Genomic DNA, 27,251 nt, shown 5'->3' with positions numbered 1-27,251 from the left:
GGTTTTTTTTGCCAATGCCCGTGATGCCGCCCCCCACCACGATGCCGCCCCGGGCAACCGCCCGTGTCGCCCGTATCAAAAACCGCTACTGTGCCCAGATTCTTGTTTTTACAGAGTTTTTGTAAGTTAAAAGAATGAAAATCACTTAATTGCATTTTTAACCAGATATTTATTGATTTTGATTTTTTATTATCTCAATTCAGATGACTTATTAAGCACTTAATTTATCAGAGTAAGGTTTAATAAATTAAAGTGACCATGCACAAGTTTTGTACAAAAAACATTACAGTAAAAAAAAGAAGAAAAAAAAAGAATCAAATTCACAAATAATGCTGCTTCTAACACAACAAAAATGTTAAGGTCAGGAAAATCCAGCAGTGTGTACACATTAAGAAGAAAGACTTATTCAAAGAACTGCAGGTGACGTAGAAACATTCGAGGAGATAAAAAAATACAGCATCATAAAAATTACCCCAGTAAAATTAGTAGCTTATTATTATTTTTTTTTTACATCCAACTATATAAAGTTTCACAGAAATAGCTGCACAGCAAGCAGCTGGGAATGTGGACAAAATCTACTGTGTTACAGACAAAAGCAGAAATCACAGCGCTACACATCTTAACACATGCTGGGTTACGACTACAAAGCAAACAAAGACCTTGCACCATGCATGCTGGTCTGTCAGCTTTTCAAAAAAACCCCGACAAAAATGGGGAGACAAAAGGTACGTACAAGTGTAAGGTTCATCATCCACACCCAGTACAGGGGAGGACAGATGTTAGGTTAGCACTAGTCCATACACAAGGCATTAAAAAAAAAAAGCATCAATCAGTGTAATAAAAAAGTCATTCAAGTCTTTACACAAAAAATGATTAGAGGGCTGTTCTATAAAAGTCCTACTTTTTGTTTAGAAGAGTACATCCTCTTTTTTAATGAGCACCTCCACCACCTGTCTCTGATAGCGGATGTCATTCAGCGCTGTTATGGCGTCCGTGTTGGGTGCACGCATGAGGGTGGGCCCGAAAATGATGGCAAGGTTTTCTGCGTTCATCAAGTTGAATTTCTCATTTTGTGTCACCCTGCAACATTTATCAAAGTTAGAAGAATACTACATACACCCTCGCAAAGGAACAGTTTCAGCAACCGCATGCAAAGGTAACATGTAAGATACACACAGTCTAATATAAAATCATATTTATACATAACACATTTAACTCTTTACATGTTTAATTTTTTTTCTACTTTCTGATAAGAAATAAAGGCAAAGGAGAGGCTGATGTTTGAAAAATGCCAATAACGTTTTAGACATTTAGTCTACCCCTCCCGCAGCAGAAGCATTACACCCTTCACTAACCCCTCTTAATTATTTTTTTACGGTTCTTTGGCTCTTGCAGAATTACCTTGGATTACTCACCTTTTTAAGTGAGCCATGAGGTACTTTAGAGTTTCAGCGTGTGGTGGTGGTAGGAGAGCAAGAGCCTCGCGGAAAGCTTCCAGCTTCTTCTCTGCGTCTGTGAGCTCTGCAAAAGACAAAGGAGCACGCCATTAGTGTAGCTAGAGCAGGCAGTCACAAATTACCGGAGGTACTTCCGGTGAAGTAAAAGTAAAACCCATTAGTTTCCATTAGGAAATCTGGTGGGGGGGGGGGCACTGAGTGTCCAAATGAACACTTAGTGCTCTTGACTGTATGCTTGTTGAAAGCAGCTGTACATTTTCATAGTGCTCATCGCTGTGCTGCAATGAAATAACATTGCAGCTCATACTACATTTGAATATATATTAAAAAATAGGGGGAAAAAAACATCAGCTGCAGCTACAGAACTCATATTGTACAATTATTCCAGATCAGGGATGTCAAGCTCATTTTACACTATGGGCGACATACATAAAACTCGGTCTTCTCGGAGTCGGGTTGTTTGGGAATGCAGCCCAAAGTGGGTGGTAAACTCCATCTAAGGCTAAATACCGGCACGAGACCGATAGACGACAAGTACCGTAAGGGAAAGTTGAAAAGAACTTTGAAGCTAAACTAATACTAAATTTATTCGCTTTGGTGCAGTATCCATGGCCATGGGAGAGGTCTTTATTGGTGAAGGAGAAGCTGCAAAATTTGCATAAATACAGTTAAAATGTCCAAAATTTATACACTCCTTTGCATTTTCCAAAGCCAACCCAAATTGGAGTCTCCAGCAGGTTGATTCTGGGCCCCTGAGCCTTATGTTTGACACCCCTGTTGTACTTTTCACTACATTGAGTCCAGTACTCTTCAGCTCACATCTGGTACATTATATCCAGTAAAACATTTTCTGCAAAGTAAAAGATGAATAAATGCAGGTAATGTCTTCTGATGTGACTCATTTCGTGATCAAATGAAGGAAACAGCATAGAGCTTAACGACAACTGTTTGCCAGCAAAAATCAAACTGAGTGAAACAGGTGTGTTTCTGACTAATTTGTCTGGTTGTGACGTACTTGCAGCCTCGATGAACCTGGGGTAAGCGTCGAATGAGATGACAGGAACAGGCAAATCCCTGAGGTACAGTTTCAATGCACCCGTGATGATATTGATGTCTTCATAGGCATTCACTGAGATGTCTGTCTTCTCGCCATCTGTGAAGACGAGTGATGGAAAGGGGGAGACAAGGAGAAGAAAGTGAGAGTTTTCTCACTAAATATGGCTCACATCAACAATCTCACATCACAGAGTAAATTCGGGAATAAAGACAGCCATGGAGAAAAAGAAAAAAAAAGCAGTCTTGCTCAGTATTTTTGCAAAGTAGCTGCTATCATCCGCCTGGCTTGTTTTATTCTGACTTTCTCTGGGTTGCGCATGCTTTTCAGAGCAGGCCATGGCCTACTTGTGCTGGCAGACTGAACATCACAGTGCTGTGAGCTGGAATGACACTCTGTCATGGATGATCTCCCACATGCGGATCTGGCTAAGAGTTTAGCCCACTGCTGCAGGGTTTTTCTTGCAGTTAAAATTCACACTGCACCGGGCCAAGACATTTTTATTCTTACTAAGTCCACTACTGAATCCCAACACAGCAAGGATCTTTTTTTTTTTCATGGCTGTCTTTAAGGCAGGGAGAGTGCCTGGTCTGTAGCCTCCTGAGGCTGTCCTTCTCTGTCCACACACAGTGAAATATCAGGATTGGATCTTAACTACCAAAGCAGCACTAACCTTTCACAAATATGTCATTTTATAATAAAAAAGTGTTGTGCATGAGTCTCATAAACATAGGCAGGCACAAAGTGTAATTTGTGAGTTGAAAGTTGTACAAAAACATGTAAAACACACCTTTGTCAAACCTGGACTTGACCTCTTCCACTGATTCGCTGAATCCAGATATTCTGTAGAGGCCTTCTGACTTCAGTCCTTGAGGAGCAAACAGAAAATAAACAACCTTTCAGTCACTGTAAGGGCTGTCACAAGTAATGGAGAAAAATTCAGCCACATAGAATTCCATGGCTAATTTAGGAAATGCCATTAAACGGTCTTAAATATGCATAAGAAATTGAGGATAAAATGTCCACAGTGTCACACAGTGGAACAACATGGGCAGATGCAAATACTTTTCTGCATCACTGAGCAAAATAATAAAGACATAAATCAAACTTAGCTACAGACATATATTAGAGGGCAGACAATGAGGGAACCAACGAGTTTCCTACATAGTTGAATGATTTAACTGAAATGCAATCAACTAAGGCAGCAGGAAACAGAGTAATGTATTCCTCATTAAACATCTGCAATTACCAGCAGTCCCATCACTCCTCTCAAGCCCCTTCCCATTATCCACCCCAACAAAAAACAAAACAAAAACCATTAACTCAGTCAGTAATTGAATCAGATTTTTAACACTTCAACCTAAGTACTATATATTGCAGATCGCTTACTGTAAATTTAAAGGGAAGCTGTTTTACAGCGAGAAACAGAATCCTTGAACCTGAGAGCTGTCAGTTAATCAGTGTGTAGGATTACAGCTGTGGACTAACAAAAACAGCATTTATTGTGCCTGTCTTGTTATTTTCAGCTCTACTGCGTATATTTGAATCAGACAGAACACACTGAAGTTCACGAGCTCACGTTAGACTAACCTCTGGACTCGATCTCTCTTATGCACATGTCCACCACCATGGGTCGGGCTGTATTGCAAGCTTTAACTAGCGTGCTGAGGTCACAGCTGTAAACTTTCCGGATGTGTCTCAGGTCGGGTTTGCAGTTGTTTGGTACCAGAGATGAGCACTGCTTGTGGGTGTTCAAACCACAATCTACAGACACAGAAAGAGGCACACAAATGGTTAAGTTCAGGCATATCTGTAGCATTAAAGTCACCATGAAAAAGGCAATATAGCGTAATGAATGACTGCTTCTAGTTTGTTTTTATACCCAAAGCCTTTACACAGCGCTCAGCCCTGAGTTCATTTTGATTTGGCTCGCTGGTTTCATGTGTTTTTTGGCTTGCAAAGCAGTGTTAATCCCCTTGGTCAATATCTGCCCCTGAAATGTCACAGGACCACTGGAGAGCTTTGGAGAGCTCTTTCTCTGCTACGCATGGCATTGGGCTCACCTTCGCTAAAGTCACCGCTAGAGGGGAGCTTGTTTAGTAGAAATGTATTAGCAATAAAAAAGGACAAACAGGACATTGACCATCCACAGAAATTTCATGTCAAAATACTCCTTTTAAAAATAGTTAGAAGAAATTGATACACCAATTTGAGGAAATATCTTTTTTTAGCCAAATTTTTCCTACTTCAGACATCGACTGGCCCTCAGTGGGTGTTTAAATAGCCAGCCCAGCAGCACATTAGTCAAGATGATAGCATACTCAACACGATGTTTTGCCATCAGTCACAAGACCCGAGGCACAGCTGTTTCAGGGCAGGATTCACCTTGTAGGGAACAGAGGTGCCCATGGAGAGCAGATGCAGACACTGCAGCGCTGCTTTGTAACAGAGACTCATGTTGGGAATTAGACGAACACTGAAAAAGCTGTGGCCCGGAGGAGGGACAGTCAGCACTGCTGTGTGCTCTATTCTTTTCCAAATCCAAGCTCACACACAATGGCTGTGGAAGCAGCAATTGAGGCGCTGCGGGCTATAGAAGACCTAGTTTCCCAGACTAAAATGGGGCAGCTCTTCGAGCTCTTAGATCTTCAGAGCCGTCTTCAAGTTCTATTAAAGGTTTTTTGACAATTGCCATGTGTTTTTTTTTCTTTATTTCACAAATGTGACATCTTTTGAATCTCTCAAAAGAACTGCTATGTTTTAATTTTAAATTTTAAAAAAAGCTTCTTCTGAAAGCTACATGTCTGGAAGACCTCAGATGATATTTTGATTAATATGGGCCCCTTGAGAAATTCACACTGCCTGAATTTATATGCATTGATGCTGAAATGTAATTACCTTAAGAGATGATTCTCTTAAGGACATGAGACAGGCACTATAATCGCAGAGGGGGCCTGTCATCAGACACAAGGCTGCTGAGTTCCTATTGTCCATGCGAGCTCAACGGTAGCCCTGGGTCCCAGGTGGGGTGGGTGACAAGGAGCCCAGGGGACACTGGGAAACAGGGGATGATGCTTTGGTGCACCGTCACCTCTGTCTCTGTTGCTAAGGTAATGAAGCTGCTGCTCAGTGTTTTAGAAGAGTTTCATTGGTGGCTGGGAGCTCATTTCTAATCAGCACATTATCAACATGTCTAATCAGCACAGTTACCAGTCGAAACCGGTCTCTTTCTGACTGGAAGTGAAAACAAGAAGCATTACAAGTGTTTGTTAAAGGGACTGTTTTTTCTCCCCCTACCAAGTATTTAAGTTAAATAGGGGTTGAGCTGTGTGACCTAGCTCTTAGGTTGAAGCCGGCTGAATATTAATGTGTGTGGAAACAGTGCTCCTTCCCCACACTCCCATCTCTACTCCTCATTAAAGAGACATGCCAGCTTTGTTTTCCTTCACGGGCATGATGGGATGAGGCTGGGGGGTGTACTCTGATGAGGAAATGTGGCACAACAAACACAAGCAGAGGCTGGCTTTCTGGCACCCGGCCAAAAGCAGTTCACAAAAAGAAAAGGGGGTGGGAGAACATTTTTTTTTTTTTGGTATGCAAATTCGAGCATCGTGTGAGACTTTGCTGCCCTAGATTCTGGGATCTGAGGTTGAGTCTGAAGGAATGGCAATGTATTAAAGTCGATAAAGGTTGGCTCCAAACATATGTGCCTTTATTTGGATTGTTGTTCAAAACCAGCGCATTAATAATTAATATCAGAGCTCTCGCAGATTTATGTGACACACTTTGTTTCATCAATAAAACATCAAAGACAGGCATCAGACCATATTATAGTACTATTTCGGGATGGGAGAACGAATGCTTACAATGAAATGGGAATCTCGTGTTTGAGTATGTGATAGACAACAAAGTAAATACACTGCAACTATTTCCCTCACAGTAGCAGAGCTGAATGTGTGAATGTTATTTGTCACATAAAGACTGAAAATGCTTGTAGACTATTGGTGAATATTCTTAAAATGAGCCCATAATTCATAGAAAATAAACACAGAAATCTTCCACGAAAGCAACGAGAACTGTACTGTGCGCTTTCAGGCCTACGAGACTGCAAATGTTCTTTAAAATCTTTTGGTTTTGGTCACGCTGATGAGAGAATGTGAAGACGCACTGAGGATTGTGGAGTTATGTGGAGTTATTATATTATTTAAGACTTTAGAGCAAAAAATAAGGAAGTAGATCAGAAAAAAGAAGCTTTTTACTTCATGTAACATATCTGTTACATCACAGTCATAAAGACCCCATTTCATTCTGTTACACAATTAATAATCCTTAAACTACTCAATAATCCAGCTCCAGATGCACTGAAAGCCAAGTAACCCATTTACAGCGACGCCCCACCACCAACGCAACGAAAGAAAGCTGTAAAGTAATCAAGGGGTTTATGTAATGCGACTGAGAACAAGTCATACCTGTACATTTGACCCCCTGAGCCATCAGTCCCCACATGAAGCTGGCACAGTGCTCGCACCAGTGAGGTCCCCGAAAGGTATGGACCTACAACAGAGAGGAGGACAGTGACAGATATTAGCGATGAAGTGCAATGACGAGATAGAAGGAAACAGTGGGTAGTTGCAGTGATTTCTCCAGGAGACCAGTGGGTGCTGCCACCTAAAATGACACAGTGGAGGAGGATTGTTGTTTAAACAGGCCCTCAAAATGACAATGCTTTGGCGGGTGCAGCCGTGACACTGAGTGGCAGAGGCTTTGCCATCATGGCGCAGCATGTTGTGACACCTCACGAGAGAAAAGGTGCGAGCTGTCAGGAAATAGTCTATGGAAAGACAACTTCTTGTGTAGCAGAGGAAGCCCCACGCTCCAGGAGCTAACGACAGCCTCGCCAATCAGGGAGGCCTCTGGGAAAAAGAGCAAACCACAGCTCTCCCGGCATTTTTGCATTTAGCCATTAGCAATCTTAGATAAAAAGGCTTTTGTGTAGTATTGTTAGACTGTTAGATGTGTAGAAGTGTGGAGGCAATCGTGCTATAAAATATCCAAAAACTGTAAACACAAAACACTGACATCAATCGACTGGAGTGATGTCATCCTTAGCCATGATTGCATGTTACCATACCACATCGTACTCTCAAAAGTACAATCTAATGTGGACCTTTTAATTAATTGAACACAGTAAATGTAAATGTCTGCCCAATTTAAACTGGAAAGTCTGACATTAGAAGACACAAAGTGCACATTTCACTCATTATACTTCAAAATATTCTCTTGATTTTGATTTCGCGCGCATAGCTTTCTCCTTTATGGCTGCAGAGGCTTCAAATTCTCTAAAGGTCGAAATGTAACATTCAGCAAAACAAGAGAACAAAGCAGCAGAGAGAGATGAGTGAGCATCAGCAGTTTAAAAGCCTTGACAGTAATATATCGCTCACTGTTCTCCATCCCATTAACCAGCCAAACTAGGAGAGTGAGCCTGAGCCAAACGGGGATACTGTCCGCCACTTTTTCTGCTCTCTATTGGCCTAATCTCTCCATCTGGTGCTCAAACTAACAGCAGTGGTTCACAGACCACCCAACAGATTTTCTTTTGATTAGGGCTCACTGGACAGACCAAAACAGCTCTGTTTTTCATCCCCAGTCTCCCTGTCAGTAACCCACACCCCTCCCCTTCGATCTCCCACAAGGGAGGCTCAAGCAGCAGCCCTGTGGCCACACATGATGAAATTAAACCAAGAGATGCAACAGCTGACAAGCGTTCTTTAAGTTGACTCATGCTCACCTTAAAGTTGTGGGCTTTCTCAGATCTGGAGGGCCAGTCGCTCTCCTTCAGTGAAGCTCTGCGAACCAGTGAGGTGAGCTGCGAATAGGCGAACAGTTTAAGTGGCTGCCAAAAAGTGGCTGAAGGTTTTTGTGGCCCCATCCTCATCCCCAGGGCTGCGGCCAGAATATCCTCCTGATTGGCCTCACGCTTGGCCTTTTGCACCAGAGGCTTCTCTTCCTGGCAAACCTCATAGGACTCTCTAGATGGCATTCTGGAGCAAAAAAAGGATGAAAAAAAAAAACACAACCCCAGGAAAAAAAAATGGGAATAAACTCCTTGATGTTCAAACAAGATATACGTCAAATAATACTACTTTCATTTTGCCAATTAAAAAGAGACATGGCCTTTTTAAATGATATAAACAAGTCTTTAGATCATTCAAAAGAGTCCAAAAGAAAAAAAACCAAAATAAACAACAACTGTGGTCCCTTTTGAATCTCCTCACAGCAGTGAGAGTAGATGAAGTGGAGACTCTGTGATAGGAGTGCCAGCTTTTATACAAAAGAGGTGCAGCCTTGGGTGCTCATGTGGTTCTCTGGGAACATGTATGCAGATGAGCTGAGTGGCTGTGGCTAATCCTCTCCTCCCTGTGCAGAGCTGATATTCTCCCTGGAACAGAGACAGCGCACTGTTGTGTATGGATGCTGTCAGTGAGGGCAAAGAGAGGGGGAGGAGTATGGGGGTGGACCCTATAGTAGTCAGAGCAGATTAAAGGAATCCCACCAGCCAATCGCAGCACGGATGCACCAGCTTTATAGTAGCCAGTACCCCGCCCCCACACCACCATCAGATATCCAAGCAGGGGAGACTGGGTAGGACGAAATGAGAGTGGGATGATAATGAGCAATGAATGAGTCATGCGTCAGGAGTGGGCTACAGCCTGGAGAACTTGCGACAGCAGTGGGCCGTTAGAGAGGGGAGCTATTTTCAAAATCGTGTTGCTACAGAAACCGATCACGACACAAAAGCTTCAACCGTTCAACCAAAATAGGGCATCACTGTTATCGATGCATGCTATGACAGGAAGTGATGCGCAAAAGTTTTAGACAAATTCATTTTCGGATGGAAAGCTTTTCAACGAAACTTTTTTTTAAAAGTTGTATAAATAAAGCACTTCTTGAAAAATATTCTGCCTCAGTGAACTCTGTTTATACCACACACCAACCATAATGAAAAGGGACTGAAATTTCAACCCTGGCATTAGTGTGCACCATAGCGGAAGATGTGCTTTGTGTACATTTTAATGCTGCATTTCCTACATTAGATGAATACCCTTGAATTACCATTAGCTAAGCTATATATACTCTAAAAATAAACAAAAACAATACAAACATGACCCAGAAGATATCACTGCAATTGAAATAGCATAGTAACAACAGTAGCAACACTATCATATTTTGTATCACACATCTATATTCACCGTTACCAGCTTATTCCACCCCCTTACATTATGATAAAATATACAATAAAGAATTAAACAACATGTGTCTGTGCCAGGCGTGGGGGATCCAGCTGGGAGGATTTTCTTTCTTTGCTGCCTTTGTCTGACTGTTCATTTCCTTGAGGTATACACTGATGTAAGCTTGTTGTCTGCATAGAAATGAAGTATTAAATATAGCATCGTGGTGGCAATGTGAGAGAAAGGATGTGCAACCTACCTCGGTAACTCACACTGCAAGTCAAGTGCGATTATGCTCCCACGTCTCAGAATCTAATTCAGACTCGGCTGTTAAAGGGTAACATTCGCACCTTTTCCAGCTGCAGAGGAAGTGACTATACAGACTGTAGACTTCAGGAATCAATGACTGTTAAAGGCTCTTGCTGCTCCCATCTCATTGCAGAGGTATCAAAATCAGAGCATGAGCAGCAGAGGGGAGCAGGAAAGAGGCTTTGAAGATCGGCGTACTTATGTAGAATGGCATCCCAAACAGTGGTGTCTGACAGGGACAGGCTCACAACATGAAACAGAGGGCTTCCAGTGTGGCTACCCTCTCTCATGCTCAGTGAAAGTCTCTGCTCAGGAGGGTACCTGAGAGAGGATAGATAAAAGACAGTAAGAGCCTTTTATATGCACCACTTCATCCTCTCAGACCCCTAGCCCTTCAGAGGTTTTGCAGTGTAATTGCATTGCCTGCTGTTGAGTGCAGAATGAACGTCTGACATCCAGGATGTGGTTTACTTTGAACAAAGCTCTAATTGACACTGATTGATTTGCTTGTTTCCCAGACATGCCCAGAAATGGGACCCCTGAGAATGGATGCATGGATATACTCAGTATCCTCCGTGCTGTCCATCTGTGGCCAGCCTAGGCCAGAGTGCTAGGCTTCTCCACATTCGAGGTTTAAAGTGTTACTCAATCTTTCTAGATTAACAGTTTTATTCTGATTTGCCCCAGAAACTAGCAAAATCTCAAAGCCTTCACATTCTTTTTTTAAACTTAATTTCCTCACTCACTCCCTCCCACTCCCATTTGATCCATTAAGCTGTTGGTGTCGCTAAGTACTTCTGTGAGGTAAGAAAGTCGTTACGTAAGGAAAGTTTCCTCTAATGCACTGCTGACCCAACAAAACACGACGACCCATTAAGTGGACAATGGCAAGATCTGAATGTGAACTCTCACGGCTATGATTTCTTTTCTAGTCATTTGGACACTTTCATATGTTTAAAATAAATAAGGTACAGCTGCAATAATCCATCATTCAAAATCAAAGCGAATGTCAAAACACACAAAAAAGCAGAACAACCATTTACTTATATAACACCAAAAGGCTTTGAATTAATGCTGATCTACAAACCTCAATCTCAAGGAAATGTGATGATGTTATGTAATTCGAAGGTTGAAGAAGCTGGGATGTTTTAATACAGTTAGATCCATAATTTGTTGAACAAAGGCACAGTTTTTGTAGTTTTGCCTCTGTTCAACACCACGGTGGATTTTAACATTTAATTAGTGGGGTTTTACATACGTTTTAAATTAACTGTTTAGGAATTGCAGTCATTTTCATGCATACAGCCTCATCTTCAGAAGCTCAAAATTAATTGGACAATTGACTGACAAGCTGTTTCATGACCTAGTCAGGCCTGTTCCTGTGATATTTCATGACAAATGTGGAAGGCATAATATCTGAAGTCGATTCAAAGTGTTGAATTTTCATTTTGATGTGTTTCAGCCCAAAGATATCACTGTCAAAGTCTATAAGCCAGACACACCTTTATGAATGGTTTTACAACAAGCTGTAAAACCACTGGTTACACTCAAGAACATAAAAATAAGATTAGATTTTACCAGAAAACATATAAAACAGCAACATGCTCCTGAAAAAAAAGACATATGAAACCAAGATTAACTTTCATACCAGAATGATGGAAAGAGAAAAATTATGGGGAAGGAAAGAAACAGCTTGTGATTTGAAGCATAACACATTATCTGCCAAAGAGGCAAAGTTATGGTATGGGCATGCCGGCACAATCGGGTCATTAGAGTTAACTGATAATGTGAGCGTTGATAGAAGTATCAGGACGAATTCTGAAGTTTGCAAGGCTGTGCAGATTCAGCCAAATGTTCCAAAACTGAATAAATGGCACCTCACAGTCCAATCAGTTACTGAAAACAACTCTGAATGCAGAGAGACCCACACTTAGCCACTGGAGGCTGCAGCAAAGCCCTGACAGAGCATCTCAAGGAGGAAAAATAACACTTGGTATGCCAATTTTAGACTTCATTCTATACCTCATGCGAGTTTAAAAACAACCCCTCTATTTGCAATTATGTTAGTTTGCAATTCCTAAACTGTAAATCCAACTTTTCTGTAGAGCCTCTTGAATTAAAGCTGAAAATCTCCAGTTCTATTACATCTTAACTGTTTGATATAAAATCCACTGCAGTTGTGTACAGAGGCAAAACTACAAAACTGTGCCTTTGCCCAACAAATTATGGATTTACCTGTAAAATCTTAGAGTACAGGCCACTAATATCAGAACTAGGAACAGAAAACTTTCTGCAGAATTAAATGTGTGGCACAACAAGAAAGAAATTCATTGTCAGTAGTCTTGTTACTTAAGCACTGTGTAGCTATCTACAGTAAATGCATAAAATAGCGTCATGGTGGAGAAAGATTTTCACAATGTGAATCAGAAGTACCGAAAGACTGTGCATGGCTAAAGCTTCACTGCCAGGAAATACCACATATGCATAAGATGCAGCACAAATGCATGCCTTTTTTTTTTTTTTTGCTGGGCCTGCAAGAAACCCAGAACAAATTACACTGGCACAAATAGATTACCTGCATGTGGCTGGAACAGTCTGTGCTGTGACACTGATTTATGGTAGGCTGCTATCACATTTTGCTATTCACACTGCAAGGTCAAAACATACATGTGGCAAGCTTTAAGTGCACAGAAACAACAGTATAGAGTGGGTTACAGCATCTGTGCAATTGTCTACTTGGCTGTAATTTTACAATTTATTTATTTATTTATTTTTTAAATAGGAATCAATTTTTGCCGCGATTTAAAGGAAATTCTAGATTACAAAGGAAATCACTCCTGATGGATGCAGGAGCTCTGAGAGTAGAAGTGCAGGCTGAAAATGTCAGATATGGTGCTGAATGTCATGGTCACTCTGCTTCAGTGGCGTGGAAGAAAATCAGTGATCACACTTCTGCCGCACACAGGGACCTAACGCCAGAATAAAAACATCTTCTGTTCTGCTCTATGTTTACCTGAACTGAAAGTTATATTAAACTGTAATATCAATAGAACAAAATTAAACACATAGCACTTTATGTTAATTTATTATCAGTAGTGGGTGTCCCACAGCCAATCTAAACTCACAGCTACCGGCAGTCATCAGCAAATACTGTCATCAATCCTGTCTGGAGAAACAATTTGCTTACCTCAAACTCATCTACCCAGGAATCACCTTCTGTTACAGAGAGCGACTGGTTATTACATAGGAATGAGAAATGATTGCGAAGAATAATTAAAAGGCTTGAATCGTCCTTTATCTCTTTGTGAGGTTCTGCTGAGAGACGCCCCCACCGCCCCTGCAACATCAGTGTGAGTATGTGTTTAGAGCATGATGAATGAGTCATTGTGCTTCAGCTATTTTGGCAACAGAGTGATGATGATGGTACTAGATGAGTTAGTTAATGCCTCAAATATTCGGTGAGCTTTCAAGTGTCTTAAAAGAGAAATCCTGTGCCAGTGGAAAATCTTTAAAAAAAGAGTCATCTTCATCTACTTTTCCATCAACAAAGGATTTCATCAGTTAAAGCTTTTGGATAATTTTGTTTCTTCTTTTTAAAAAGAAAGAAGTTAGTTTCAAAATGTAAAGCTTGATAACACCCTTCGCTGTAAAATCAGAGTAGCAGGTTTGCTTACTGTTTCCTGCACAAACAATTTCCTACACCAAATTACAACACTGTGTTATACGTAAGATTCACGTTGCTAAATGCTTTTTTGCCATTTCACTGTTATTTTAGGCTTCTTGTTGTGCACAGTTAATTGCCACAAAATGTAATTGCCTGTTTTTATCCCTAAATGGATTTAAGTCGTGCTTAAATTCTGATATGAATCTGATGATCTGGTTGGATTTTCCCCACACAACCATCTCTTTTAAAGATGGTCTGAAAAAAAGAAAGGGCCTCAGTTGCGGTTCATATTATAAAGAGTTACCAAGAGAAAATATCCAGTGAGCAGCAGTCCAGGGAAAAATTCCCTTGTTGGAGTCATAGGTCAGAGGAGAATGGCCACACTGTTTCGGGATGATAGGAAGGCAATGGAAACTCAAATAATCACTCATTACAACAAAAATTTGCAGAAAAGCATCTCTGAAGATACAACACATCAAAACTTGGAGCAGGCGGCCTACAGCAGCAGAAGAGCACATCAGGTGCCTCTTCTGTCAGGTAAGAACAGGAAACTGAGGATACAAATGACACAGGCTCTCTTAAATCCTCTTGGCACACTTTGTCTCCCATAGTAACAAGATGACATTGTTTAAGTGGCAGAGCCCTCTTGAGTAATGTTGTTGACTAAGTCCATCACTTTGTGACCAGAGTGCAACCACCTTCTGTTGGCTGCTTCAGCAGAATAACACATCATGTCTCAAAGCTCACAAAGTTGAAGATATGCAATGAAGAATTTAGTTAAAGCAAAAGTGGGTCAACCTCAGTATTAGAAAGTGTAACCAATGATGTGCATGTTATTCTCTCCTTTATATTGTGTTCTTAAAACCCAAATACAATTGTTCAACAGTATTACACTAAAGGTACTAAATGCCTGCTGAACTGTATGGATGAATGCCTTTTAGTGAGAGTGCCCATTGTGTAACATCTGAAGTAGGACATGGCATGCTGGTCTCATAATCACAGACTATGGTGCAGCTATATATTTTTCACAGTTATATAACTGTACTTTACTCCTCCGCCTCACTGGACAGGGGAAGGATAGAACTCTGTGCAGTTCCCTGATTTCATGATTAGTTCGCTCAGGTTTGGTTATATCAGGAACAGAAAGCAAACCTGGAGATGTAAAATGAATCAGGGTTTATAATAACATCCAACATCATGGTATATCCTCCGGTTATGCCAGTTGCCGTGAAGGTATTTTGATATTGTTTGCATTTATGGCTGAATGAAGTGAAGAGTACTCAGAAAGGCCCCGACTACAGCATTAGAAAGCTTCAACATTCAGTCCAAATTTCTAGAAAAAGAAAATTATATTCAAATAGAAGAATCTGAGTATTGTTTTGATAATAGTAAAATAAAAAATCCAAGCATTTAGAGAAAATATTGTTATCTATTAGTAATTCAGTATATACAAGTAAAAACACAAAAATACAAAGACACAAACTTCTAGTAATAAATCAGAGAAAACCAGTTACTTTAATTTAAATGTACAATTTTTCAGTTATCAGCTGATTTTAATCCAACACAACTCAGGTAAGTAAAAAGTCAAGGCTCCACAGAGGTGTCTGAAATCTTAATTCCTTCCCATTTCCACTGCTTGCGAAGATAATTCATATTGTATGAATATGATTTATGATAAATCATAAACATGTGTGCTGTAGTCGCGGTGGCCGAGAGGTTAAGGCGTTGGACTCGAAATCCAATGGGGTTTCCCCGCACAGGTTCGAACCCTGTTCGTGACGATAAAGCTTTACTGAATTTCCCGGAGGAACCTACCTGAAAGATTAATAAAGTCCTATCTATATACTTTAAGGTGTGGTTTGGTTGTGATTGGCAAGTCTTTTCCTTATGAATGTGCTACATTCTTGGTTTCTTACTCAGAGCCACCGCTCCTTCGGCCGCAGGCTCTAAAACAGCTGATTACAAAGAAATGGTTAATGTCCATTTAGATACAGTCCCTCTGTGCTGAACTTAAAGTGACGTGCGGAGGAGTTTGACTGGCCTGCATAGAGCCTTACCTCAACTCAATCCAGCACTTAAGTGGTAAATCAGTTGTAAACATTCATTTTCTTAGTAAGTGTTGAGAGGCATGGACACAAACCATGTCTGTCACACTAGATGAGTGAAGTGTATCTTTAAATAACAATAGAGCCAATAACAGTTTGAAGTTTTCCAAAGGTCAACAAGCAGGTGCTCTGTAACATACAAAAACGTGATTCCTTACCAGCTTCACACCCATGAAAACTATCAGTTCTGTTCACAGACAGTGTGCACTGGAAACCATGTGTGTGCTGCTCTTGTAGCTTGTTTTCCAGTGTTTGGGGACAGGTGGCCCAGAGTCACTTTTTGGCAGCAGGTCTTGACTTTCTGATCAGTAATCTGCTCACTGTCTGCTCTGGCTGGAGGACACAAACCTGTGGAGTGTTGACCATATTGCATCTTATTAGGTTTCACTTTCTGAGGAAGAACAACATCTGTTTGGAGCGTTAGGTTCCCATGAGAGCAGCGTTTCTGAGCCGGTGGACTTCTTTTATCCACCACTGGTTGTCTTACCAGCTGAAATGATCAGACTAGTCCCATGAGTAGGCACTGTTAATAGATATTTCAGAGGTGTTGAGGTATGAATAATTAGATTAGCATCCTTTATACTACATTACAGGGAAAACATGTTGCAATCGTAGCAGCATAGACAGTTCATAATGCTGTATGATATGTTATAAGGTAGAGAAGATAAAAAAAAACCCACTATAATTATCCACTCTGCTATTATCAACATATTAACAGGCTTGTGGTGATGCTGACATACTATAATGCAGGTTCATCATCATAATTATTCACTCATGAAGATATAGTCATATGAGAAAGAACATTTCCACAGGACTCTCTGTAATCCGGTGGAAAAATAAGCCCACTCTGTGATTCGGTAGCTTGTAGAACCTCCTGTGGCAGCAATAACTTGAAGTAATTGTTTTTGTTATCATTTAATCAGTCTTTCATATCATTGAGCAGGAATTTGGACAATTTATGCACAAGTCTATTAATGTCCAGAGACAAGATTTCAATCAGGTTGAAATGAGGTTGTGGACTTTGGGCCACTGCAACACAATGATTGTTTTCTTCTTGAACCATCCTGTAAATTTACGCTGGTGTTTGGTATTATTAGCCTGCTGCATACCCAGTTTCAGCCAAGCTTTAGCTGACAGACCTGTAGTCTCACATTTGACCTTTAGAATGGTCTTCATACATTTGATTGGCAACATCTGGCTGATTTATACCATCTAAATTCCTTTGAAAGCACCAGGGGTGTACAGGACTGCGCAGAGTCCTGTGAAAATTTGGTTTTTACACAGCTGTATAATCAGATTTCCTGGTAGCGTAATATTTACTAGTCAGAAAACGCTAAAGTGTGTGAACCAGAAACACCTAGGGCTTGCTTACCTTATCTGCCTGAGATCATAAAAAGTGATTATTTCACTGTAGCACGGATTCTCACTACTGAAATCAGAGCAGTTCATCTTGAAATAAAGAAACTAATTAAGAACTTACTTATATAAAAAAAAATAGCTCAGTTTGTTAAATTAAAATAAATAAATCAACCCCTGTATTTTTCATCAGTTTCCAATTTTCGCATCCATGTGAAAATGAACAAAGCTACTAAAATCATGAAATAAAAACAACATTTTAAACAAGCATGTGACTTGTCTAGTGATCATTTTTAGATTTTAATTCAAATTAGACCAGCTGGGATGCTTGATGTTTTGCCATAATCTGTTTTAATGAATATAGTACTATATTTTGTAAAATATTTAAACAAAAAACAATATTAAAATGGCAAAAGTGAGTGGAGGAAGGATCAAGAAATTAGACAACCAGTCACTTTATGTGCTGAGGAATCAGCTTTGAGAATTCTTTCTTAAAGCTAAACATGGGCTACTGTGTGATCCAGTTTGTAGTTACAGGGAATTATCCGTTATTAAGAATGTTGTTAGCAGTGGTACAAAAGTTATACTAACTGCAATTCTCCTTATGCTGCAACATTGTAGTATCATGGCAGCTGGCAAAGGCAAGATGATTGACATTGATTGCCGCATAAACAAGCCAACTGATAGATATATGTATTTATATCCATCCAAAACAAGGCATTTGGCTTGAGGCAGTTTTCAAATCAGCAGGCCATGAATATCAAATCATTCAGAATTACGCAGAAGAGAGCGACTGGCGGACATCTGGTCGACTGGTGCTTGTGCTCTGCTGCCTGCTTGTTAGCATATCAGAGAGAGAGAGAGAGAGAGAAATGCATCTTTCAGCCAGAGACAGAAAATAGCACGTAGCATATGTTTCCAAAGAAGAACAGATCATTTAAACAGAGATTATTGTTTTATTTGAACATTTCAGAAAAGTGCCTTCAGTTTACATAACCTCCAGAAGAACACATGCATGAGCCAGTTTTAGACAGAGCTCCTCTTTGTTTTTAACTGATGAAGTTGAAAACAAACCACCCCAACCGCTCCACTCTGAGCCACCGCCACTGTTATCCAACCTTGTTTATGAGTCCCCTGTGCTGCGAGAATACGTAACGCACACTGCAGGAGAAAGGGAGGGTTTGCTACAGAATTTTTTCAACTGGAAAGATCGCCCTGAACCATCTTCCATCCTCTGAATTTATTTCAAGACGATGTGAAATTGTCACTTTCTACGTAAGTGAAGCAAGGACAATTGCGCTCATTGTCGACATGCTGCCTTGCTTGCCGTCGGCTGGTTGCCTGCATGTTTTCAGAGGAATGCATTATCCTGAAGAGGCCTGTCTCTTTGAGCTCATTTATCATCCCCTGTATTCATCAAAAGATGAAGCTCAAACTCAAAATGGAAGAAAGATTTCATATAAATAAGCAAATATTATTCACTTTGTACATAAATTAAGAAAGAGGCAGATACAGATAAAGAAAAGGTGGATTGTACAGTTATCTTTTTTTTTTTCATTACAAAAATCCAATTTTTTACTTTCATTTTCATGATAGGTATCTTAAAAATGTGTCTAAGGTCCAGCCAGAATCCTAAGTATTTAAAACAAAATCAATAGTTTCAGTTTTACGACTATGAAGAGAATGGAGGCTACTTTTAGGTGACCTTATGAATATCATAGACTTAATTTTACTGAAATTTAAAACAAGCTCATGCTTGATAAGAGATTTTTGAAATGTATCAAAACCAGACGAGATTTGCAATGTTCAGTTTAAACAACAAGCGAGTGGAATATATAATAGTGTCATCTGCATAAATACACATATTACAGTTTTGGCTGGTAGAGATAATATTGTTTGTACACAAGGTGAAAAAAAAAAACAGATCCAAGAATGGTTCCCTGTGGAACGCCTGTTAAAATGACCTGAACCCTCCTCTACATGAAACCATTTAGAGAACTCTTAATCTAAGAGTGAGTCAATCTATTGACTGAGAATATATTGATGCCATGAATCGAATGTTTCTGATAGATCAGTGATCCACCTAAAGCTGATAATCTTTAAGCGTTTCAGTAATATTACTGAGTAGACATGATGCAGCTGTTGTGGTACTGTGACATGCTCTACTAATATACATTTTTAGTTTACATCAAAAAGTAACTTTCTGTCGCAATATCCCATAAATAACTTAGTTTAGCCTTAGCTTCTCATATGCAGCCCTACATTTCAGATTGACAAGACAACACCAAAAGGTCATCTAGGTAGCCATTCTTGAGTTTACTGTTAAATTATATGATCAGTATTAGCTGATAGATTTATTTTTGCAGTGAAGTTTTAACTGACTTTTAAATCCTGATTTTTTCTTTTCTTTTCTCTTTTTTGTGTTTCTTTTAAGCTTGACAAACTAACGTTTAGGAGAGAAAAAAATGACACATTATTCCTCTCACAGTGTTGGCTGACTTTAGGAAATGTTACGCATATTTTTTTTTATTAATGACTTTTTTCTTTTCTAAAAGTACATATAACCCATCCATGATGGCTGAAAAAGTCAAGGTTCAAACTCGTGGCCTTATAAACAGTATCCAATAATGACAATGACATGAACAAACACTGAATCTCAACAGGCACAAGTCAAGATAGCAAACCACATAAAGCAGAAACCCGTTTTGTCTCCTGAGCTGACATACGAATGGTTTCCCCGTTGGGAAACCACCGATGTGGAAACAATTTTTCATTTTGATTATCGGGTTCTCTTTTTGTGCTCCTTCTGCCAAGCATCTCCACAAGTCTGACACTGATGCTATTCAGATCATTTCTAAGAAGCTCAGAATTGATTATAAATGGATCAAATGACAAATGCAGGGTGCTAAAAAATATTGTTTTGCATGCAAAATAAATATACATTTTCCTGGCACTGTAAGAACTCCACCATGTAACGACACAGTCAGCTACTGCACACAATGCACAGCTCATTGAGCTGGCTATCTTTACAGGGGCTGGCTTATGATGTGGATAGAATGATGGTGGTTAACATCAACCTAATTCCCCTGTTATTACTTCTCTTTCCAGAGAAAAGATGAGAAGTACAATTTAAGACCTGACCCAACATAAAAAAGCATTAGGTTTGTTTGCAGCGTGACAAAAATGTAATAAAAAGCTCAACGTGTCATTAAAATGTCTGCATCGATCAATATCTGTCAGGCTTACATCTACCAGAACTGCAGGTTTACACAGGGACCAGCCAGAGTGTGTCATGATTACAGGAACAGCTGCTGACACGAACCTGCAATATTAAGTCATTATATTGATATTAAACAAATCTTACTATAGTCTTGAGAATTATCAGGGTAGGGTTCATTTTACATAGAAATAGGGGAAAGATGGCAGTGTCTTTTACTCGCTTTACCTTTCTTTTTTTTCCCCAAATACATATATTACAAATGCCAAAAACAGAACATGATCCAATGACATTTAGTTTCTTTGAAGACATACATCTCAGTCAGTGGCATAACTCCCCTGAAATAATTAAAGCTAAACAATTTACATTGTACATACGAGTTTTTAAAAAAGTGAAAAATTTTATGGTAATTTGGGTAAACTAACCCATTGGCAAATCTTATTTTATCAGAATTTCACAGCTCATAGAAAGAATAATATCTGTGTATTTCTGCATCTCTGGGCATGTAAACAGGATGAAAGTTATCATCCATGAAAGGTTAGAATAAGAGATCTTTTTGATATCAGACAAAGATGATATCTGACTCCAAAGCAGTTTAAAAATTCCTGAAAGGCTGTCTTAAAGCACAAGCAGTAATTAGCCATCACTTCATTTAATGGGGGAATGTTAAAACAGTGATTAGCCTGTCTTTGTTGACTTGATTAATTCATTCGCTGGCGTGAAAGCAAGCAGCTGCAAGTCTGCTAATCAGTGGCAACAATCATCACAACACTGTAATCTTAATGACTATCTGAGTGAGGAAAAGATAATATTCAGCAAAGAACTATCGATCATCTTTTTTTTTAGACAAAAGCATATCAAATCTACATATATATTTTTACATTTAAACGTGTAAAATTGTGACTAAATACATTTTCCACTTGCCAGTAACATGTCTAAGTGTTGTGCCAAGAATGGCTTCGATGCTCTTTATACATCACGTGTTCTGACATCGATGAGTATTCAAACCTCACAAGCAAATCATCACTGAACTGAGTGAAGCAAATAAAAATGAAAGGATTAGAAAAAAATCAGGATGACTCATACTGCAACTAATGAAGCGACTGGAGCTTTAAATTCATGTACGCTGATTCCTGAGAGTTACTCGAAAGGCTTCAAAGGATTAAAGGACAGATGTCTTATGGTTTTAAAGAGATATCATGTGATGATGCCATGTAAAACAAAGGGACGTCCCTTTGTTTTACATGGCATCATCGTTTTGCAGATGAGGTTTTCACATAAACTATTGTTCACTAAGTAAAAAGCAAGGTACGGTTCTTAGGAATAAAATACATTTTTATGAACAGTTCTTTTGTCTCTCCTTCTTCGCTTTGACTTACATAACAATGTTGTGACACTATGTCAATGAAAATAATGTTCATACCTACATCCAAATCTTTAAAATTATTTCTACAAAACCGATCAGACAGAATTTTTACCCTAGATAAGTGACATTAACTTAGTAATCAAATCATTCTTCAGTATGGCAACTTTTTTTTGTTGTGCATAAATTATAGTTTCCTATTTTTTGTAGCACAAAAAGAACAAATGACAACGTTAGCATACATACAAAATACATACATGCATAAATGTAGCCACTGTAACATTACCCACAGGATTGCTGTGTTTGAAAAGGATAAAGCCTCAACTTTTACATCATAACATTTTGGGGCCAGAAGGGACCGTATTTAGATGAGAGGGGGGTATGTGGAAGGTTTTCTTAATCTTTGGCAACATTGCACAGACATGCACATCTCTTACACTCTTACAATGAATCTAACAACAAGTAAGCCAAATATTTGCGTATAACATGCCTCAAAGGACTCAGCAACAACACAGTCAGCAGGTCCACTTCAGTGACATGAATTAGTACCCATGAAGCCTAGCAGATAGCTTAACGCCCACCTTTCACTCAGCATGGCCAAGAACACATACAAAATAATACAATACAATAAAAAACGGTGATCCACTGACCAATTGTGCCAAATGGGAAGATTATTAAAAACAGTTTTTTGTACTAGTCTGAAAACGTGCTTATATCTGCTCAAAGGGGCTGGCATTTTTAACATGGCAGTTTATGGTGACTGACTCACTTTTCTAGTTAGTTTCTAGTGGCCATTAGAGGAACTACAGTTTTTGAAACTTCAAAGGTTATACTTGGAAATGATTTTAATTGCCTTAAATTTATGTGAGCAAAGTCCCGATACTGTGTGCTTTGGTTCACTAAAACAAGTGACTCAATTAGATTTCCTAACAATTAACTTAATGTTCAAGAAATTGTTCAGCTTCTCACTGCTCATGATTATATTATTATTTTACATCTTTGGTTTGGTCTTGTTCAATGACTGCAGTCTTGTTCAGCGCGATACTTTTTAAATAAGACAGCTTTGGCTTTTTTAAAGATCCAGTACAAATGCAGCATATTTCAAATCTGCCCACATATATAGAGGCTAAAATACACTTGACTTAGAACATTTACACAACTTTAGCTCATTTAACTTCTACGCTCCAACAGGTCACTGAAATTACACTTAGTAAAAACAGATTTTGATCTTTCTAAATGCAAGTTGGCATTCCACAGCAGGTAAACCTCAACCTTAAATAATAACAATTATAAATGGCTGAAATGTTAAAAGACTGAAGTCAACATTGGCCTGTGCACTGACAAGTATTTTATACTGACAGAGCGCATGTGCATAAAATGACCAAAACCATCAAAGCCTCTCATTTTTTTACTCTCCTAACTTATCTGTGGCTCTCACTGTAACCCCTCATGTTTTCTTTGTTTGTGATTCAACTAAATCATGTCACAAATATATGATTTCACTTTAGAAATAATTTATTGCAAAGTGATTTCACATTGCAAACCTTGCTGTGTCCATATTAAAATAAATTTTGTGCCAAGTATTTATTGCAGTTGAACACTTGTGTGTATGTAAAAAAAATTCAACATATATTACTGTAATGACTCATACTTTGCAATGTGCTTATTATAGCAAGTACAGACATAAGCTTAATAAGCTTTATTTAGCTACTCTACATTGGGATTTGGATGTGGGCACGATTTTTAAGTATGTTTTCAGATAATATTAAAAATGAAAAAAAAAGGTAAAATATTGGTAAATTGATATGCTTATCAATTAACACAACTGCTTTTGTATAAAAGTGACAGTATATCTCCTGAAATCCTGACTGCTCTTCAAAGAGCTCAGTGTTTGGATTCACAGCACTGCACAACAAATCCAAAGTGATTTCTGTTGCCTCTGTAGGTCTGTCACGCAGACACAATCCTCGTTTCATCTTGATAGTTCGGTTTATGAGCACGAGAAGTGCTGTATGTGCGTTATTACAACCAGTAAACACAGTGACCTCGCAGTCCCTGGTGTCATCTGATAAGCCAAAGTAATCAAGCTCCCCCTCATGAGATGCCCTCATTAGCTTAAACATTTGATAGCTGAATCTTGGGTTAGCAGCCTCTTCTCCTATAATCCCATTAGCTTCATCAAGCTCAGGCCTTACTGGTGGAGGAAATGGCTGCCAAATTGTGTGCATCTGGAACATATTTTCAGAGTCCACATAAGGATTTCTGAAATTCACATCTGGGCAAAGCTGTTTTAAAGCCATTTAGCAGATTTATGGAAATCCCATTAAAGTGTAACTGACTGAAGTCAGTGCTGTTGAAATTGGAAGATACAATATTGTGACAAAAATTGCCTGGGCTCATTTTTGAAAACGACGTCCTATGAATAAATTGTAGAAGCACAACTGTAAAAAAGAGAAAGAGAGAGTTTGAAAAGACAGATGCCTGATGACCTCACTCCTTGTGGCCATTGATGAAAACGAGTTAACAACTTCATGAAATACATTAGGATAAAAAAAATAAAGCAGCACAATGCATCCTGGTTGCTGTAAAGCAGAGTGACAGCAGGAAATAGGTGCTTTGCATATTGTCTTCCCTAATGGGAAATTCTCACTTACCTGCAAGGTCATTTTCACACATGACTGCTTCATAGATTTAAAGGGCATTGTAAGGCAGATATTTAGAAATCATACTAAATATTTGTTTTTGATATCTAGAATAAATTTGTATTTTCACTGAAAAATGCAAAGCAGAAAAGAAAAACAGCTTGTTGGGGGATGTGGGATGCTGCAATGAAAACAACAGCAGCCGATCTTTCTCAGATCTTTCTCAGAGCTGTGTCTTTTATGACATTCACTTTGAATTAACTCCATATGATGCCCAAACAATTAGCTAAATTAATATTTAATTAAGCCTCATATTTAATTACGATTAAATATGAGGCTGCATCTGCACCAACACTGTAACCGCGATAAAGCCAGTGCACCCATGTTTAGCAGTTGTAATACTTACAGTGTTTGCCACCTTACTTTGAGGAGAATGAATGCTAATGGAAGCACAGCTGAAGCTGCTGGGTATGTCAGTCCTCCATGAGGGACCCTGATGGTACAGTATTTGCCAAAATCATCAGTCTATCCTGTGTTTTAAACTATTTCAGTTTAAAATATATATATTTTTTAAAATGTGTCAGAGAGCGATGGGCATGTGGCAAATAACCATGTCTATAAATCTGATGAAGGAAAAGCTTAAAAAGCTTAAACTTGTGACAGACACACATCAGCATTGCCAGGCCCAGACCTATCCTGCTGGCATAGCTTAAAGGATGTGTAAGTACAATGTGAAAAATTCTTACAAACAACATGACACATAAATATAAATGCAACATCCATTAGCTATATAAATGTAACAGTAAGGTGTGTTATTTCTATAGCGCCAAATCACAATAACAGTGATTTATATATTTTAAGGTAAAAACCCAACAATAATATAGAGAAGCTCCAACAATCAGATGATCCCCCTAAAAGCAAGTGCTCGGCGACAGGGGGAAGGAAAAACTCCCTTTCAACAGGATGAAACCTGAGGCAGAACCAGGCTCAGGGAGAGATGGCCAACTGCCATGACTGGCTGGGAGAGAGGGGAGGAAGACAGGGCAAAGACACAGAGACGCAGAGATTAATACTAACCAATGATTAAATTCAGAGTGATGTTTAAACACACAGTGAGTGAAAGAAGGTGAGTGAAATAGAAACAGTGCATCATGGGGAAGCCCCCAAGCAGCCTAGACCTATTGCAACGTAACTAAGGGGGGTTCGGGGTCATCTGATCTAATCCTAACTATATGCTTTATCAAAAAGAAAAGTTTTAAGCCTAAAAGCAGATAAGATGATCTGTCGCCTTAATCCAAACTGGGAGCTAGTTCCATAGAAGAGGGGCCTGAAAGCTGAAGGCTCTACCCCCCATTCCACTTTTTTCCTAAATATCCTTGGAACCACAAGCAAGCCAGCAGTCTAAAGAAATAGGCACCAAATACACTGCAATCAGGAGATGACATTGTTTCATACAGTAAGTCATGAAACTGCATTAAAAACAGTCTGCCAACAGCAGTGGGAAACAGTAACAACAATGTTAATTGCTTAACCCACAATCAGCAACAGTTTCTGTAATAATTTTAAATAGTTTTTGCAAGAAAAAAGTTCAGTATGGCTTCTAAATACAAATATTCTCAATTTTTTCCTTCTACAACTATTCAAATCTTAACATTTTGTGCACTGAATAGAAAAGTGACTTCAAAAAACAAAAAGTGTATCAAGGATGAGACTCACATAGGAAATATCCCATATGTGTTAGAAAAAGCTTGTGGGAAATTTTGTTTTCATGCATTTTTGGCAGAAACGTGTTTAAAGGCCGACAATCCAATGTAACAAAAGAAGGAATCTATCACAATAACCGCCGACCACAACAATGTGCCAGGAGAGCCAGCTCAATAAAACTCAGCGTCCAATATGGCCCGCCATGAAATGATCGACGGTGTAATGAAGAAGCTAATGAGGGGGATCAAGATCGCTGCAGAGCCAATAAATCAACACAACTGTGCCTACAATGATACAGGAGCAATCAGTAATGCTGGTCAGTGCGCAGGGAGCAGAGGGAGGATGGGGGCTGGGGAACGGAGAGGGGAGGCAGACATGGGGGTTGACACTTTAATGCAAGTCAATGTCTAGAATATCCTGGTTTTATTTGTCTTTTAGAAAAGCATAGCTTCAGTGTGAAGTCAGCACCTAATGGGGAAATCATTCAGTAAAAACTTCCTGTCTAAATATATATAAATGTGATAATCACTACAATTATATTTTTGATGGCACTTTTCCAGGTAAAGACTGTCCTTGGATCCTGTCTGAAAAATCAATACGGCTCTGCTCTGATCAGCACACTGTGAGGAAGATTCCCAAGCGTAAGCAAGTTGAAGCAGAAGGTCAATCAACACTTCAGTCCAGATGCATCTGCAGGGAGGCACTTAAACAGCACCTTTTTGAAATCATTTAAAAATCATTAGTCCTCGTGCTGAAATCAGAGGACAGTCCGCCTCTGTTTCAGTCAATACTGATCAATTATTAATTGCAAATATTTACAGAGTGGGACTGAAAAAAAACTTTTTTCTTCCTCACAACAAATCAACCAAGGTTGGCATGTTTCTGTAGTTAGAGTACGTTGTAGCTAACACATACCAGAGCTGCTGGTCAAACCATAGCCACAAGGGTGACCAGGAAACTATTTTCACCCCAAAATCAATACACATTAGGCACTGTAGTGTAGTGATTCTCAGACTAGGGGTCTTGACCTTTCTACAGAGATAACTAGAGAGCAGCTCATTTTGGGAGGAGGGAATACAAAACAACTATATGTATATATAAGAAACATAAAATCTCAAGCCTGAATTCACTCACAATAAAAAAAAAAT

At 39.2% G+C, this 27,251-nt stretch overlaps 1 protein-coding gene and 1 non-coding gene across 2 annotated transcripts; one reads left to right on the top strand and one right to left on the bottom strand.

Annotated features, from left to right (window-relative positions):
* Positions 1 to 223: 223 nt before the first annotated feature.
* On the bottom strand, positions 224 to 13,311 carry chn1 (chimerin 1). Its single transcript, XM_026145420.1, has 8 exons — positions 13,240 to 13,311; positions 8,303 to 8,555; positions 6,981 to 7,065; positions 4,102 to 4,275; positions 3,302 to 3,379; positions 2,473 to 2,610; positions 1,416 to 1,521; positions 224 to 1,080 (listed from the first exon to the last, which is right to left on the bottom strand). Exons 1-8 carry the CDS (start codon positions 13,248 to 13,250, stop codon positions 909 to 911), a joined length of 1,017 nt encoding a protein of 338 aa, XP_026001205.1. The 5' UTR covers positions 13,251 to 13,311; the 3' UTR covers positions 224 to 908.
* A 2,104-nt stretch (positions 13,312 to 15,415) lies between these two features.
* On the top strand, positions 15,416 to 15,497 carry trnas-cga (transfer RNA serine (anticodon CGA)). The gene has a single exon. It is a non-coding gene; the product is annotated as a tRNA-Ser (tRNA).
* The last annotated feature ends 11,754 nt before the right edge of the window (positions 15,498 to 27,251 follow it).

Source organism: Astatotilapia calliptera, chromosome 16 (assembly GCF_900246225.1).
Source record: "Astatotilapia calliptera chromosome 16, fAstCal1.2, whole genome shotgun sequence".
In the NCBI taxonomy this organism is placed as follows: Eukaryota; Metazoa; Chordata; class Actinopteri; order Cichliformes; family Cichlidae; genus Astatotilapia; species Astatotilapia calliptera.
This window is presented reverse-complemented; position numbering and strand designations above follow the sequence as displayed.

What these genes read in the sequence shown, in the direction of transcription:
- chn1 (XM_026145420.1), bottom strand. An exon ending in AAGAGAGATCGAGTCCAGAG is followed by an intron (nt 3,380 to 4,101) that starts GTTAGTCTAACG and finishes TTGCTCCTCAAG; the next exon opens with GACTGAAGTCAGAAGGCCTC. An exon ending in CAAGTCCAGGTTTGACAAAG is followed by an intron (nt 2,611 to 3,301) that starts GTGTGTTTTACA and finishes TCGTCTTCACAG; the next exon opens with ATGGCGAGAAGACAGACATC.